Source organism: Nicotiana tabacum, chromosome 6 (genome assembly GCF_000715075.1).
Source record: "Nicotiana tabacum cultivar K326 chromosome 6, ASM71507v2, whole genome shotgun sequence".
NCBI lineage: Eukaryota > Viridiplantae > Streptophyta > Magnoliopsida > Solanales > Solanaceae > Nicotiana > Nicotiana tabacum.
Genome location: NC_134085.1, coordinates 188,714,636 through 188,729,167, shown reverse-complemented (window position 1 = coordinate 188,729,167; position 14,532 = coordinate 188,714,636). Strand labels below are relative to the sequence as shown.

At 38.6% G+C, this 14,532-nt stretch overlaps 1 protein-coding gene across 1 annotated transcript; it reads right to left on the bottom strand.

Moving 5' to 3' along the window:
- Positions 1–221: 221 nt before the first annotated feature.
- Positions 222–4,132, bottom strand: LOC107795779 (uncharacterized). Its single transcript, XM_016618467.2, has 3 exons — positions 3,951–4,132; positions 3,658–3,846; positions 222–942 (listed from the first exon to the last, which is right to left on the bottom strand). The coding sequence occupies exons 1-3, from the start codon at positions 3,991–3,993 to the stop codon at positions 614–616; spliced, it is 561 nt and encodes a 186-aa protein (XP_016473953.2). The 5' UTR covers positions 3,994–4,132; the 3' UTR covers positions 222–613.
- Between the last annotated feature and the right edge of the window lie 10,400 nt (positions 4,133–14,532).

Sequence of the window (14,532 nt, the reverse complement as noted above, 5' to 3'; positions counted from 1 at the left end):
CAGGAAGCTTCAAATCCCAATTTTAGATATCGTGGAATTATTTGTAGTAGTACGTCTAAACGACTAACAAATTCAACACAGACATGGAAATCGGGACCCTCTTACTCGTGGCTCAAGAAATTGACTAAGAATATTTTAATGCACTCAAGATCATTTGTGTAAACTCAAATTCCCTTTTGCAGTTGTTAGGATTTTGTCCCTTGGAGTTGATTTGCTTGAAGTTGCAAGTCTAACAGTCTTCTGACTCAATGCGCCACCTTTAATAGGAGGCAATATTCTGCTTTTGTCCATGTTCACATTTTTAATGGAAAGCTGATTCTCTACTAGAGTAATACATCAGTCTTCCAATTTGGGTAAAGATAGAATAAAGACAACAAAAACTATATGATGTCTTCTAGCTAGTGAAAATTCATAGTTAAAGCCTGCAAAATTTACAAGGTTTCTTGTGAAAAACCAAAGACTTGGAGATAGAGATCGGACATCGATTCGTTGTTCGATTCATTACGTCAGCACCTTCTCGCATTTGGAAAAACAAAAAGATGAAAAAGTCCAACCTGAAGATTAAGTTTTTCATCCACGCCCAGGAGTACTGAAAGTTCGCAGGAGTCAGAAACTACAAAACTGGAATGGACTTGGCTCGAATAAAGTGTTTGAGAATGGCTTTCTCCTCATCAATGCGCCTTTTCTCCTCGTGATCTTTTGGCTTAACTCTTCTCTTTTCTTCCAACATCCACTTAAATAGTTCACGCTGTTGATTCTCAGGTATTGGCTCACGTACAATCACAGGCAGCACAGGAGGTGGAGTGGCGACTTCTTTAGTGACTTCCTTTTCTTTTTCACCAACTGCCATAGCAGCTGTTGTTGAAGCGGCGCTAGGAACATATGGCATTTCTCCTTCCTCGGTTCCCACATCTTTCTTCTTTGTCCTCATGAAAAGGTAAGCTACACAAATTGCAAAAATAGATGAAGCGCCACGAAGGTAAAAGTAAGTGGTAGAGTTCTAAAATAGAGAACCGGAAAGACCTGCTGCATACAGCTGTAGAGGTACCACAAGGTTGTGAGCATGGAAAGAGAGGGAAGAAACATTACAGATATCAGGGTAACATGGAAATAAGAGACAGAAAAAGAAACAATGAACATTAAATTGTTGAAACAAATAACCAGGAACATCAATTTTCGTTTCTTCTTTCTGGTGATAATTAGAATTTAGAGCACCAAGACCATTTCGCACAGCCAAATTAGTCAAATTTTCATCACAAACAAATATACAATTCTATATTGGAATTAAATATCTCATCTTACCGTCACTATATACTAAAGATACATAGTGCAAGAACACAAAGGACTTCCACTTGCAGCCAACCAAATTAGAAGTGGAAATCAAGAATGTGCTTTAACAAGTTTGATGGAATCAATCCATACTACTTGCTTCTTAATTATAACTGTCCATGCTGAAACTAGTTTAAAAAAGATACAGATCAATTTAAATCTATGACTATGTTGCTTAAAGCACAGTTGTACAAGTGGACCATTTAGTATGTCTATGGTTCCTTCTATAATGATGTACCTCTTTTGAGGATTTCCATCACTGCTAATTTAAGCTTTTCATAAGTTCTTATCACAATTCTGAAACAATCCCCTACTTTGACCAAAGTAATCTGCACTAGATTTGGATTGTCCAACAACTTATATTCAATCCTCATGAATCAGATGGATTAACCATCTAAATTTTAATCAGCTGGGTTAAACTATTTAAGATATTAGTGTTTGGATCAAGATCGTCAAACCTCATAGACCCTGCAAAGTTAAATCAGCACTGTAACAGAATAAAAATGATCCTCCACCACAGGTAACCACTTCTCCATAATGATGGCAAGAACATAGTTGCATGAACTGTTCAGTAGTTTTCTCGTCTATGGGAAGCACACAATTAAGAGGGATTACATTCCAGAGAAGAGACAAAATACAAAAGCTTACAGGAGAATTGCCATGTAATTTTCACTGTTTCTGCAGTTTCTCGGACCGTATAGTGTTCGGTCATTCTTGGGTAGTATTTCAGTATTCTGTGCAGAAGGACAAAGTTGAAGGCTTTCAAACTAAGGGGTCGTTTGGTATGCAGGAATAAGGTGGGATAAGGTAGAATTAAGTGTGAGATTAAATTTATACTGCGTTTAGTTGACAATATAAAATTATAATTTATACTTGTAACCAGCGAAGGGGAGCCTTGGCGTAACTGGTAAAGTTGTTGACATGTGACCAGGAGGTCACGGGTTCGAGCCGTGGAAACTGCCAATTGCAGAAATGCAGGGTAAGACTGCGCACAATAGACCTTTGTGGTCTAGCCCTTCTCCGGACCCCGCGCATACTGGGAGCTTAGTGCACCGGGTTGTCCTTTATAGCGTCAACCAAACACATTATAAATTTAATCTCATACTTAATCTTGGATATTCCACTTTATCCCATTAAACTTGGGATTATTTTATCCCACCTCCCATGTGGGATAAATTAGTCCAGGGATTATAAACCCAGGACTTAATCCCGGGATAATTTAGTACGCGTACCAAACGACCCCTGAAGGTGGTCGCATTATTGGTCGTAGATATCAGTCGGCTCAGATTTGAACTTCTTTGGTTTAGGCCTCTAAATGAATCACACCATTCAAAATTCAGAGCAACTAATATATGGTGGCATGACAAGAAATTGTTTATACCACCAAGGAGCGAGGTGGGATGGCCGGGATCCCTCCACTCTTAACGAAAGGTCTCAGATTCGAGCCTTGAGGAGGGAGAACTTCTTGATGGAGAGCATTTATCCCCTTAGTAGGCCTACTTGGCACGAAGCTGGATTAGTTGGGCTAGTGAGTTCCGGATATGGGATCGTTAAACAATAATAAGAAAAAAAATTGTATATTGTTTGCACTATGTGGAGTCAGGAATATTGTGATTATTAAGCTGAGTAAATTACAACAATCATAAAACTGCCAAATGCGAAAAGAGGAAATCTTGTCTGCTGACGTATAACAAGAACCAAAATGAAGACAAAGCAAACCAATTTAGAACAATAGAGCAAGAAGGGCAAAAAGAAAGACAGGAAAACAGCCAGTGACTTCAAGGACAAAAGGAGGATTCTCCCATTTCTAAATCATTTTCCCCAAATCTGCAAAACCCCTGTAATCTTGGCATAGTTAGTCTAGGCCTATTGCAGCATAACCTGCATCATTTCACTAGGCATCCTCGTCTAAGCTTCTTACCTCCTATGTCTATCATGACTTTTCGTCAATGCAAATAAAGCTGCAGTAAATTTCTAACCTCTTAAGCATCTCTGGATATGACTGTACGAGATATAAGCTACTCAGATTGAATTACAAAAAGTTAACAGCTAAAGACAGGAATTTGGCTACTAACATAATAAAAAGCTTGAATCTTTCTTTAAGAAAGCAAACACCTGATTGTGTTTTTTACTATGGATTTTTAATTTCAGAACAATATCAGAATAGTGCACTTAAAAGTAAATTAAAACATACAAAGCAGATCCATAAAAGTGCAATCAGAAATGCCCTAGTCTAAAGTCAAAGACTTCGGAACTTTTTATTGAAATTAAGGAGCATTGGGCAGAAGAGATGCAGTAGTGGTAAAAAGTAAAGAGTAAAAGTGGAACCTCCGATAGAGAAATTGACAGCCAATAGCATAGGCCAGAGGTACTTATAACGACGGACAAAAGATTCCTTAGGCGGCTGAGGTGGTGGAGCCGCACTGCGTGCAGATGCTGATGACGCCATCGACGACGACGAAGACGGCGGCGGCGGTGGAGAAGATGCCTGTTGTTGCTGATGCTGCTTCAGCTGCGCTGTAAATCGGAATATAAAATGGATATTAATAATTGAAATGTCGCTCTCCGAAAGATCATTATTGGGATATTTTTCTCCGCTGGAAATATATTATAGTGATTACCTTTTTTAGGTTTATTGACGTATAATTTTGGAGACACACCCATTATTTGCTACAGCTCCCTTTCTTTCTACCTTTTCCTCTTTACTCAGGTGGAATTGGCTATCGACCATGACATTGTTTAAACGCTTCACTCTTCACTCGTCGGCGTCGGCGTTTCTTCTCCCTTGTTGAGGCAAATTACCGCAGTCACACAAGACGTTGTCGTTTTAACCAAAATAATTGATTAAATTATGCCCCCTCCCCCCCCCCCCCAAACCTTCTCATTTCCCTCAACGTCCTCGCCGTCACCTAATCCTCTCATCTCTCAAATGCTCTCAAACCTAACCCTAATCAGACCTCGTCATCACTCATTTATGGCCATCTATGGTGGCTTCTCACCACCCCTCAGGCCTCTAATGACTTCTCTTGTACTGGTATCATCATCTCCAGGGTCCTCAAGGGACCAGGGTCAGTCTGCTTGTATCTATGGCCCATTCTTGCCTAGTTTCGGGTTGTTCCGGTGTGATTTTGAGTAAGAGCTTCCTATATCTATGGGTTTCTAAGCTTGCTCCTTTACCTCTGTGTTGTTCTTCTCGAAACCCGAAATTCTTCTTTCTATACTTCTTAGATATGTACAGATCTGAGATGTTTAGACCTATTTCATATGATTTCTTTTTTACGAATCACCTTCTGATTTTTACAATGATCCTCTGATTTTCGAATAAACTAGGGTTTCCCAAAAATTTCTTTTCCAATAATGCTTGATAGTTTTAAGTGTTTAATCTTTTGTTTCTCATATGTTTTAATCGATTTCATAAGGTTTGCTCTAACCTTAACTCGTTTATACTAAAAGCGCTAATTTTTCGACATTTTTGTTTGGTTTCTGAGTTACTTGTGTACTGGCTTTGCTCTTGCTTGGTTCCTGTGATTTTTCTTTAGCCATTTAGATGTCTCGTGATTTCTTATCCTAATATGCCTCTGCTGAGTTTCTTGGTTCAACTTTTCTACTGATTTTATATGTCTATGTTCTTTCTGGCTATTCATAGTAAACCTATTTTTCTCCTTAAATCAGTGTTGATTTGAACTCTTGATTTATCAATCTGTTTCCTAACTATTCCTTTCTTGCCTTATTTGAAATTGTCCGCGATACTTGCTGACTCCTTGCATGATTCCTTTCCTTAATTAAAACGTTGACTCTCTATTCTGAAATTCTTTGTTTTAGTTGGAACTCCTTTCCTTAATAAGATCTATGATTCCTACTTCTTTACTTGGTCTGATTGAACTTGTTGCTTTGTTTAGTCTTTGTCATTATTGTTGGTTGATTTTTCCTTAATTAAGGGAGGAAATCATGTTGAATCTTTGTGTAATTGACTCTAAAATTCCTTGATTATTGATTGTTGATTGCTTTACCTTATTTGCTCTGCTCTTGATTACTATATAAACTCCCTCTTAGTTTAACTTCTAGATATGAACAATAGTTCAAAAACTATCCCTTTACACTCTAAAAGGCTATCTCTTTGCTCTCTTTGCTACTTGTAATCCCTGTTATTGTAGCCGGCTGCAAAGCAAGGCTGGGAATTGCACAATACCCTGCTCATATCTTGTGTTTTCTTTCTTTAACTAGGTATGCTTCTAGTTAATTTCAAGAATCAAAACCTATGTATTTATTTACTGTCTTAGTTCATATGGCCTAAGTCCATTCTTGCTTCTATTTATTGCTTACCCAACATGCCAAATACTGTCTATTCAAATATGTGATTAACATGTTTCTACTTTACTTGCTTGTCTGCTATCTTGATTAACATGTCTACATATATAGCTAGCCTGTTTGGCTGACTATTGTTTCTTTAGCATGCCTAAACTCTGCTTTTTGTGTAACTAGCATGCCTACACTTGTTAACACTTGCCTAGCATGTCCATTTAAGTCCTTGTTTGTTTTGCCTTACTCCTGCAAAGTTACTCTCTCCAGAGTGGCTTCAACATGTTTATGCTGTGATCCTTTGCTGCATGACCTGCTTTTATCTAATCTACTAGTTCCATAGAACTCCTCAAACTCTACGTATCCTGTTATTTGTGTGTTCCATTAAGGTGTACTCTCTATATTCCCAACCCCTCTTCCCTCGTGTGAAAGCTTTTTGCCAAAGTGCTTCATAAAGCTTGTTTGTTTTATGACTTGTGTTCTAATTGCAAATGGTTTCTTACACTTTTCTCAAATTGTTTTATCACTAATGGTTTTTCGGAAGTTCTTTTCAGTCCTAAAACCTTTCTTTTAAACCCTTTCAAACCATTATGCACTTTCACTTACTCTTATAATACTAGGTCATGCCCCTCCGGTATGTGTACTGCTTAAAGACCCTTGAGATCTCTTTGAACTCTGACATATCAGGGCTGGCACTTCCACACTGCACATAAATTAGTTATTACTTGGGAAAGGTCTAGGTATGAGCACTGCCCAGGATCCTTGAGGTCCTTAAAGAACTCTGACACACCTAGACATGAAATTGGCTATGGAACTTTGGGCATTTGAGACTACTGGAGGCTTGGAAATCATTTGGGCCTACTTCAGGTTCCCTATAGATTAATTTCTGTTCTACTTATGTAATCATTGGTCTGTAATAACTATTGTAAACAAAAGTGGTGTGATTAGTGAAAAAGGGAGGGTAGTTATATATTGTGGGCAAAATTGGGTAGATACCATGCTATAAGGTCCATGTTGATTCAAATGTGTTTGTTAGATGACATACCTATAGGATATGATTTGGTTTAAAATAAGTTCTGTTTGCTTTACTTCCACGCAATTAGAAGCCATGCCTATAGGATCTAAATCAGCATCTAATAACTAGATGTCATGCCTATAGGAGTTAAAATCAACTCTATTAGATATTATGCCTATAGGAGTTAAAATCGGCTCTAATAGAAATCATGCCTATATGAGTTAAAATCGGCTTTAATAGAAATCATGCCTATAGGGGTTTCACTTTGGTCAAATGAATTTTGCTTGCTTCACATTATGTTTAATTAGAAATCATGCCTATATGACTTAAAACTAGTTTAGTTAGAAAATCAGTTTAATTTATGTTTGTTTATTCTGAATTGGTTTAATCAACTAATATGTCCACTTCTTTAATAAGTTTCAATGCTACCTAAATAATATTGCTAGAAAGTATGCCTATAGGATCCAAACTACCGTCTAAAAATGTTTGATGTTTAGTTACATCCCTAATCGGTAATAGATATCATGCTCATATGACATCACCATTATACGCCTAGGCAAGCCTATAGGACGCTTAAAACCCTGCAACGATAAAACTGCGTCTTGTTATTTGAGACTGCTAACATTCAACAGGTTTAAAAGAATCAGTAGGCAAGTAGGATTTAGTTCTTTGATACTTTGGTCCTAATTCAATACTGTATGCTCTCTGCTCACCTAGATATCATGTTCTAAAGTTTTCTCTTAAATACCTGAAACTATTGTTTGAGATGTGCACTTACTTGTTATGTTTGTGGAGGTAAATGTGAGCCTTTAATTGTTCCCTCTTTAAGTGTAGTCCTAATTATTTTGATTGACGCTTAGACTTTTTTCCTTTAAATACCTTAGGATGGTCTAGAACTACCTAAATTAGAGGTCCTAAATACCTCCAGGGCCACAAGGAAGGGACGGGTAGTGCACGCATAAGATATCTTTCAAGGTTGCTAGAACGCTTTAGGCTATGACTAGGGGAAGGGATTGGGTAGTAAGGAATATGACGACCACGTGCTAATATTACGTGTAACCCCTCGTTGAGGAGTGTTTACCGGACATTGTGTGGGTATGATCCTATAGGCTAACCAATCTAGGACCCCTCTTTCCCGACTCCCATTGTTTAAATAAATATACTTTTCTTTATATGTGCAACTTGTTTGAACCCTTTCCCTTGTTCCATTACTTGAATCATACATGTGCTTAAAATGTCAAAAACATGCCTTTACTTTCAAGTACGTGTTAAAACTATTTATTTTTTAAAATGACTAATTCATATAGTTTATGTTCGACCGGGACTCACCGTTGTGGACCACGAGGGCTGCCTAACACCTTCTCCTCAAGGTTATTTCGAGCCCTTACCCTAGATCTCTGGTAATGCAAAGTAGTCCATTAGTTAATTGCTCTAAGATGCCCTAACGTACCATAATCCGTTAGGTGGCGACTCTTCAAATACCCAATTTCCTAAAATAAACGAGTTGTTTCTCCCCTAAATGTCGAAACCCGGACTTCCCCGTCAAAAAGGAAAAAAAGGGCGCGACAAGTTATACTTAAAAATAATTTTTTAAAGTTAAAGTTGTGTTTGGACATGAATTTTATTTGAACAAAGTTGAAGTTTTGTGAGTGGAAGAAAAAAATTACCCAGAAACTACCCTAAACCAGTTTTTGGGAACTTAAATTTTTTTCCCCCAAAACGTTATCATATTTCATAAACAAACGATGTTTTCAATTTTTTATATTTTTTTGTTGAAAAAATGAAGCCAAAATCTATGGCCAAACGAGAGCTTAATAAAATGTTTAAAGCATATTCTTACATAACTAGTAGCGTCTATATAGATCTTTTATTCAACTATGCCATATATTTTGCTTAGTTTGTATGGCTTTTAAAAGTTGTTAAGATTCTGGATAAACTTTATCGGTATAATTTTAGGTGTACCTCTCATATTTTAACATCTCAATTTACCATCATTTCACACTTATGAACCAGTGCATATTAAGGCCAATATAGAATATGATCAAATAATATTAAGAGACCTTCTCTCTTTTTATCCTCGTTATGTGTTACTTGTACATTTGAGAAATATGATTATTTTTAATCTTATATAACTGCACGTCTATCTTAGCATTCACATTTATGCGACTTGTTTTCTAGATGTGTCAGACTTTAATGGACCAGTATTTACTTTCATCTTGTCCTCCACCTTTGTTATCCGAATTGCAATTTAATCAAGTTGGTTGATCTTTGCTTGAATTATGTTTGACCAAAAGATGCCAAAACCTTTTTGATTAAAACAACTAATGATAACGATGAGGTCAATATTAGTCAAGCACAATAAAATCTAGATCAAAATTGAATTGAAAATTAATGAATAGAATAAAATAAGGGCGAACAATCTCCATTCATCTTTGTCATTTTTTCTTTCATGAAGTAAAGGAGGTGATCAATTTTACATCATTTTTGTAAGAAAATAGAAGGAGGGAATAGAGAGAGAAAAACAAAAAAGCCTCCCTTTTCTTTGGGGATTCATCCCCTATATATAGCTCTGAGACCGTGGCTACCTTCTTTGATCGGTATTGTCACACCTCCTTTTTCCGCCCCCGCGAAGGGTGAAGGAGTTTTTTTCCAATTAAAGGACAATCGAAACTGTCCAATTGTACAATTTCATGCTTAATTATTACTTAATTGTGTGTTAATTGTTATTGGGAGTTAATTTGTGCTTTTATAAATTAATTTAGTTTTATATGATAGTTTAAGGATTTTTAGAATTTAGTTTTAGAAAAATAAAAGAAGAAAAGAGAGCAAAAAATAAAGAAAAATCGAATTTGGCCTCTTCTTCAATATTGAACCACAAGCCCAAATATACCCAACCTTCCCATATGACCCGATCCATTCCAAACCGGGTCGACCCAGTCCAGTACCAACAACCCAACTCCTCCTCTTCATTTTTCATTTTTTTAATTTTTTACCAAAAACAAAACAAAACAAAACCGGTGTCCCAAGTCACCAATTTTAATCCCGAATCGAGGAAAAGAATGACTCTGTATTACAGTCTGCGAACCAGAAATCCGGATAAGGAATTTTGTTAACCCGGGAGAAGGTATTAGGCATTCCCGAGTTCCGTGGTTCTAGCACGGTCGCTCAACTATTATATTTGGCTTATTTATCTGATTTTTTAAATAATTAAGAACTTATATGCAAATTTAGCTTTTAAATCGCTTTTATCATTATTCCTCTTATTATTTTATACAAGAATTGCAACGTCGTGAAAACGCATCTCGAACCACGTCACAACCAGTGTACACGTGATTTGTTGACGCATTTTGACTCTGCCAAGATTGGGATTTGGGTTACATAAATGCACACCCATGTTTAAGAAAATACCCTTATTAAATATGCGCCAAGATACTACGCGTTGTTATACTATTAGGTAGGACTGTGAAATTTACTAAATTGCCCATCCCGGAATCTAAGTATTTTTTTAAAAAAAATAAATAAGATTGGAGGACCCTGCAAATTTTGTATTGTTTATATTTATTTATTTTTAGCGAAATCCTCCCTTATTTTATGAATATCTTAAAATGACTACATTTCTTTTTATTAAACTTGTCTATAAAAATCAATTTTTTACATACTTAAAATAACGTATTAAATACTAGTTTAAGACAAATATTTAACGAAATGAAATATCACTAAAATGTAATTATAAAAACAATATGGAATTGTCAAATAATATTTTAAAAGAAACTAATTATCCCATCTAGATTAAATTCACATTGTTAGATGACTTGAGCTATAATTATTTACAATTACGGAGAATTAGAAACAATCTTGATTACTAATGCGTATTTCTAAAATTTAATTAATTTAACCAAAAGCGCAAATTAACTCCCAATAACAATTAACACACAATTAAGTAATAATTAAGCATGAAATTGTACAATTGGACATTAAATGCTAAAAATGCAAAAGATGCCTATTTTTGTAATTTTCAATTTTTGTAAAACAAACTTAATTACTAACAATTGTAGAATTAAATCCTACATGCAAAATGTGACATATTTTTGTATTTTTAATAATTTAACAAATAAACATGCACATACAAATATACAAATAATTACACAAAAATACCACAAAAATTAAAAAAATTGCACACCAAAATAAAAATCATTTTATTTTGAATTTTTTGGGAGTAATTCTTTCATAGGGCAAAAATCACGTGCTTACAGGTATGCCTTCACACTGTGACCTTTTTGTCGTTACTTAAATATTGTCTTTTGACTTGCTGTATATTGTAGGTACTTAGACCGAAGTAGGTCGTGATGGTCCTCGCTACCCCGCCCCTTAGGCGGGGTTCCAGTTAGGTCGGCTACTGTGGTCATATTTTGACCTATAAAGTTAGTCCCTCTGTCCGTCGGGGTCGTCTATTGGTGGGACCGACGGGCGGATTATGATTTTGAACATTTAAGAGAAATCTGACTGTTCATGCCTCAGACGTAGTCTTTAAATCGAGGCAATGAGATGACGCTATAATAGTGCCTTTAGATCGTCGCGACCGTTCGAAATCAAAGCATTTGTTCGATTTGAAACGTCGTTCGTGACTACTGTCATTATGACATACATTTCTTGATGATTAAACCATTTCGTGCCCTTATCAGTTTAGATTGGCGACTCTTGGATTTCCCGGGGAATTTATGTCCCTATAAATAGAGGAAAGACACCATTCGATTGACACACTTTCTTGCCTTTTTTGAGAAAACATTGTAGATCTTCCTCTTTTCATATACTTTTAGATTTCGGATCTTCTTTGGTTAGCTGGAACTTTTAACCCCCATCTCTTCTTTTTCTTAAGCCCTTTGTTCAATTAAATCGATACAAATGGCTGGCAGTTCTTCCCGCACTGATAATCCTGCCGCAATTTCGAGGTCGGAAAATGATATTCCTGCTCTTAGAGGAGTGGAAGTGATAGAAGATGAGGGGATTCCGACGGCGGCCAAAATATTGCCTCGACCTGGAAAGCCGTAGAACGATTTCCACAGTCCCGCCGGAGAAGAGCCGGAACCTGCTCCCTCTTTTATGATTGAGGCGGGGATTGCGGAGCTGAGGGCAAAATGGGGGATCCCTCACCATGCTGAAAATGCTGCCGGCGATGGGAGACGATATCATACATTTCGATCGCCCGGGTTATTGTGCGTTCTACGCCTATCCCTTTATCGTCGGGTATACGCTTCCTCTTCCCCTCTTAATAGTAGATTTCTACCGTTTCTATAAGGTGTGTCTAACTCAACTTTCGTCGTACTTGTATATATTGTTCCTTAAACTGCTCAAGTTTGCAGAGCTTGCTGGTCGGGAGGTCACATTGAGGCACATGCTCAATATCTTTTCGCCTCAACTCATCCGAGGCACGATGATCCACATGCGCCATCGAGGGACGAAGAGTCTGGTGGTAAGGATGGACAACAGGGACAACCGTCATTTTATGAAAACTGTTTTTATGTGTGGACTAAGCACCTTGTGGTGAACCCTGCAAGATTCCCTGAGAGATGGAACTTCGCCCGTAAGTTTTTGTGTCTTTAGTCGGAATGATAGTCGACCGCTTTCCTTTGGGCGGCTATTTAATTATTTTTGCTTTTGCAGCCCCAAGATTACCTTCTGCGCCTGTTGATGATATCCGCGAATGGGTGAACGCCATTCTTCCTCATACGGTGGGAGTTCGCGAATGGTCGTCCTTCTACGAGAAATACGGGTCTAAGTCCCTTACTAGTAAGTAACTTTACCGCCGTCACTGTTTTCTATTTTGCAATTTGGCTTTGTTGTTTATATAACATCTATCGTTAGCAGGGAGAGTGCGAAGAGCGATGGCTCCTCCACTTGCATTTCGTCAGCCAACGTCCTCTGCTCGGCCCGTATGGAGACCTGCTGCCCTACCTCCGGCAAGGGCTGATCAAGTTGATCTGTGGCCGTAGCCGTGTGGATGAAAGTTGTTCCTCAATTTGGGGCTCCAACTTCTACTGTCTACCCAACGGGGTAGTCTTTTCGTGCTGAGGATGTCAAGGGACCGTCAAAGAGACGATGGGTGGAGTCTGAAATGGCTCCGTCAACCGTGATATTTTTAGAAGATGATGTACCCTTAATGGAGTCAGGGACGGGCAACGATACTAGCCTTTCTGTATAGGTGGATCTGGTCGTTGTGATCAACCCGCCGATAGAGATCCCGGCCGTTATAAGTGACCAACAGACTACTACGACAGGGAGTCAGAGTCCCGAGGCCGCTGTAGTTACTTTGGGCGGGCATTCATCTTCTATATCAGGTCGTGCTTCTTCTTCGGCCGCAAAGGGGGGGAAAGGCGTCGTGGTCAATGACTACGAATCTGAGTCTGATCTCGATCTTGATGAGGTCAGGATATTTGAAGAGGGCCTTACTTGTTCGGTGGTATATGTGGGAGGCCCATCCCGTATACTTGAAATCTCGTCGGATATCAACCTCCTATGGGATACGAAAGACCTGATACCGCAGTTTGACCTCATGTGTTTCGCCGCCGAGAGCCAGGCTCTCCGGGACGTTCGTGATATTGATTTGATGCATGAAGTGGCTGCTATGGGCTTGAGGGTAAGTTTTTTCTTTCTTTTATGTTCTTTTCATCTTTGGCGACCTTGGCCTTAATCAATCTTTTTTGTTTTTCAGACGTATATGGTGGAGATTGAGAGTGCTCATAGGGCCGATGACATCAGGGTCGAGGCGATGAGTGCGGATTGGGTGGGAAAGTTAGTTGAACCGGAGAGAAAGGTTACCGGATTGGAGAACATTGAGAGTGCTTGGGCGTCGGCTTCAGCGAGGGCGACTGCTTTAGAGGACACTATCCGTGTCCTTCAATCCGAGCAGGAATCTGAGAGGGTAACGATGACGCTTAGGGAGGCGAGACTCGAAGAGCGTATTAGTGACATCGATCGGGAAACATCGACTTTAGGGGACTGGGTCACTACTCGTGAGACCGAGAAGGCACAATTATTGGCCCAAGTCGAATCTACCTCCGCCGCTATGCCCCATCATCTGCACGAGCTATGGGTACATGCCGAAGCCCAGCGGGACATATACAAGAGTTTGTGGGAAGCGAGCAATATTTTTGAGGCTGCATATGAAGGAGCTCGGGCCAAGGCACGAGAGGCTCGTGTTAATTGCAGATATGATCCTACAACGCTCGGGGCCGACAAGGATGCTGATGCTGAAGAGATACTTCTTGGAGACGGTGGTGATGAGGACGACGGTGATGACGCCGAGTAAAAAAATTATTTATCTTTGTGTTTTTTTCTTTGGACTTGCCCTACATTTAGCCGTATGTAATTTGTGAATATTTGCGCAACTGCTTTAGATAAAGAGAAGCTTTCATCGGTGTATGTCTTTGCACTCCCCTTCCTTTTTCTTTGCATAATTTTGGCGTGAAATTTCGGATTTCAGTATGGTCTATTCCTGATTTTTAAGGAATTTAATCTCTGTCAGACTAAGTAGGACTTCGTCGTGTGAGTCTGAATGGAGTCGTTGAACTGCCTATTTGGGCAAGGTCAACAAGTGACTTATTGCTTTGAGCAGATTCGCTCTTGATTTAAAATAAGATTTTATAACATATTCGTTATTTCGGACGAAGCTTGTCATGACTTGGGTCGTCCGGGTTGGTCCAAACTACCGTTGGTTCGGGCGAAGTCATTTTTCTTTCGGTGATGGCCATTGGCCTTAAAGGTGTTATTTCGAACTTTCGTCGAAATATTAACCCGTCGTTAGTCCCAATTTTTTGGAGAGTCGGCTATCCTCTGGGGAGTCCCAGTTTGCTTGATCTTGTTTACATCGGAGAGTGTAATGTCGGAGAGTA

Coding starts and splice junctions, on each gene's coding strand:
- LOC107795779 (XM_016618467.2), bottom strand. CDS start 3,993: ATGGGTGTGTCTCCAAAATTATACGTCAATAAACCTAAAAAAG. Junction 3,847..3,950: donor CGTCAATAAACCTAAAAAAG/GTAATCACTATA, acceptor TCCGATTTACAG/CGCAGCTGAAGCAGCATCAG. Junction 943..3,657: donor TGTCAATTTCTCTATCGGAG/GTTCCACTTTTA, acceptor CAATTTGTGTAG/CTTACCTTTTCATGAGGACA.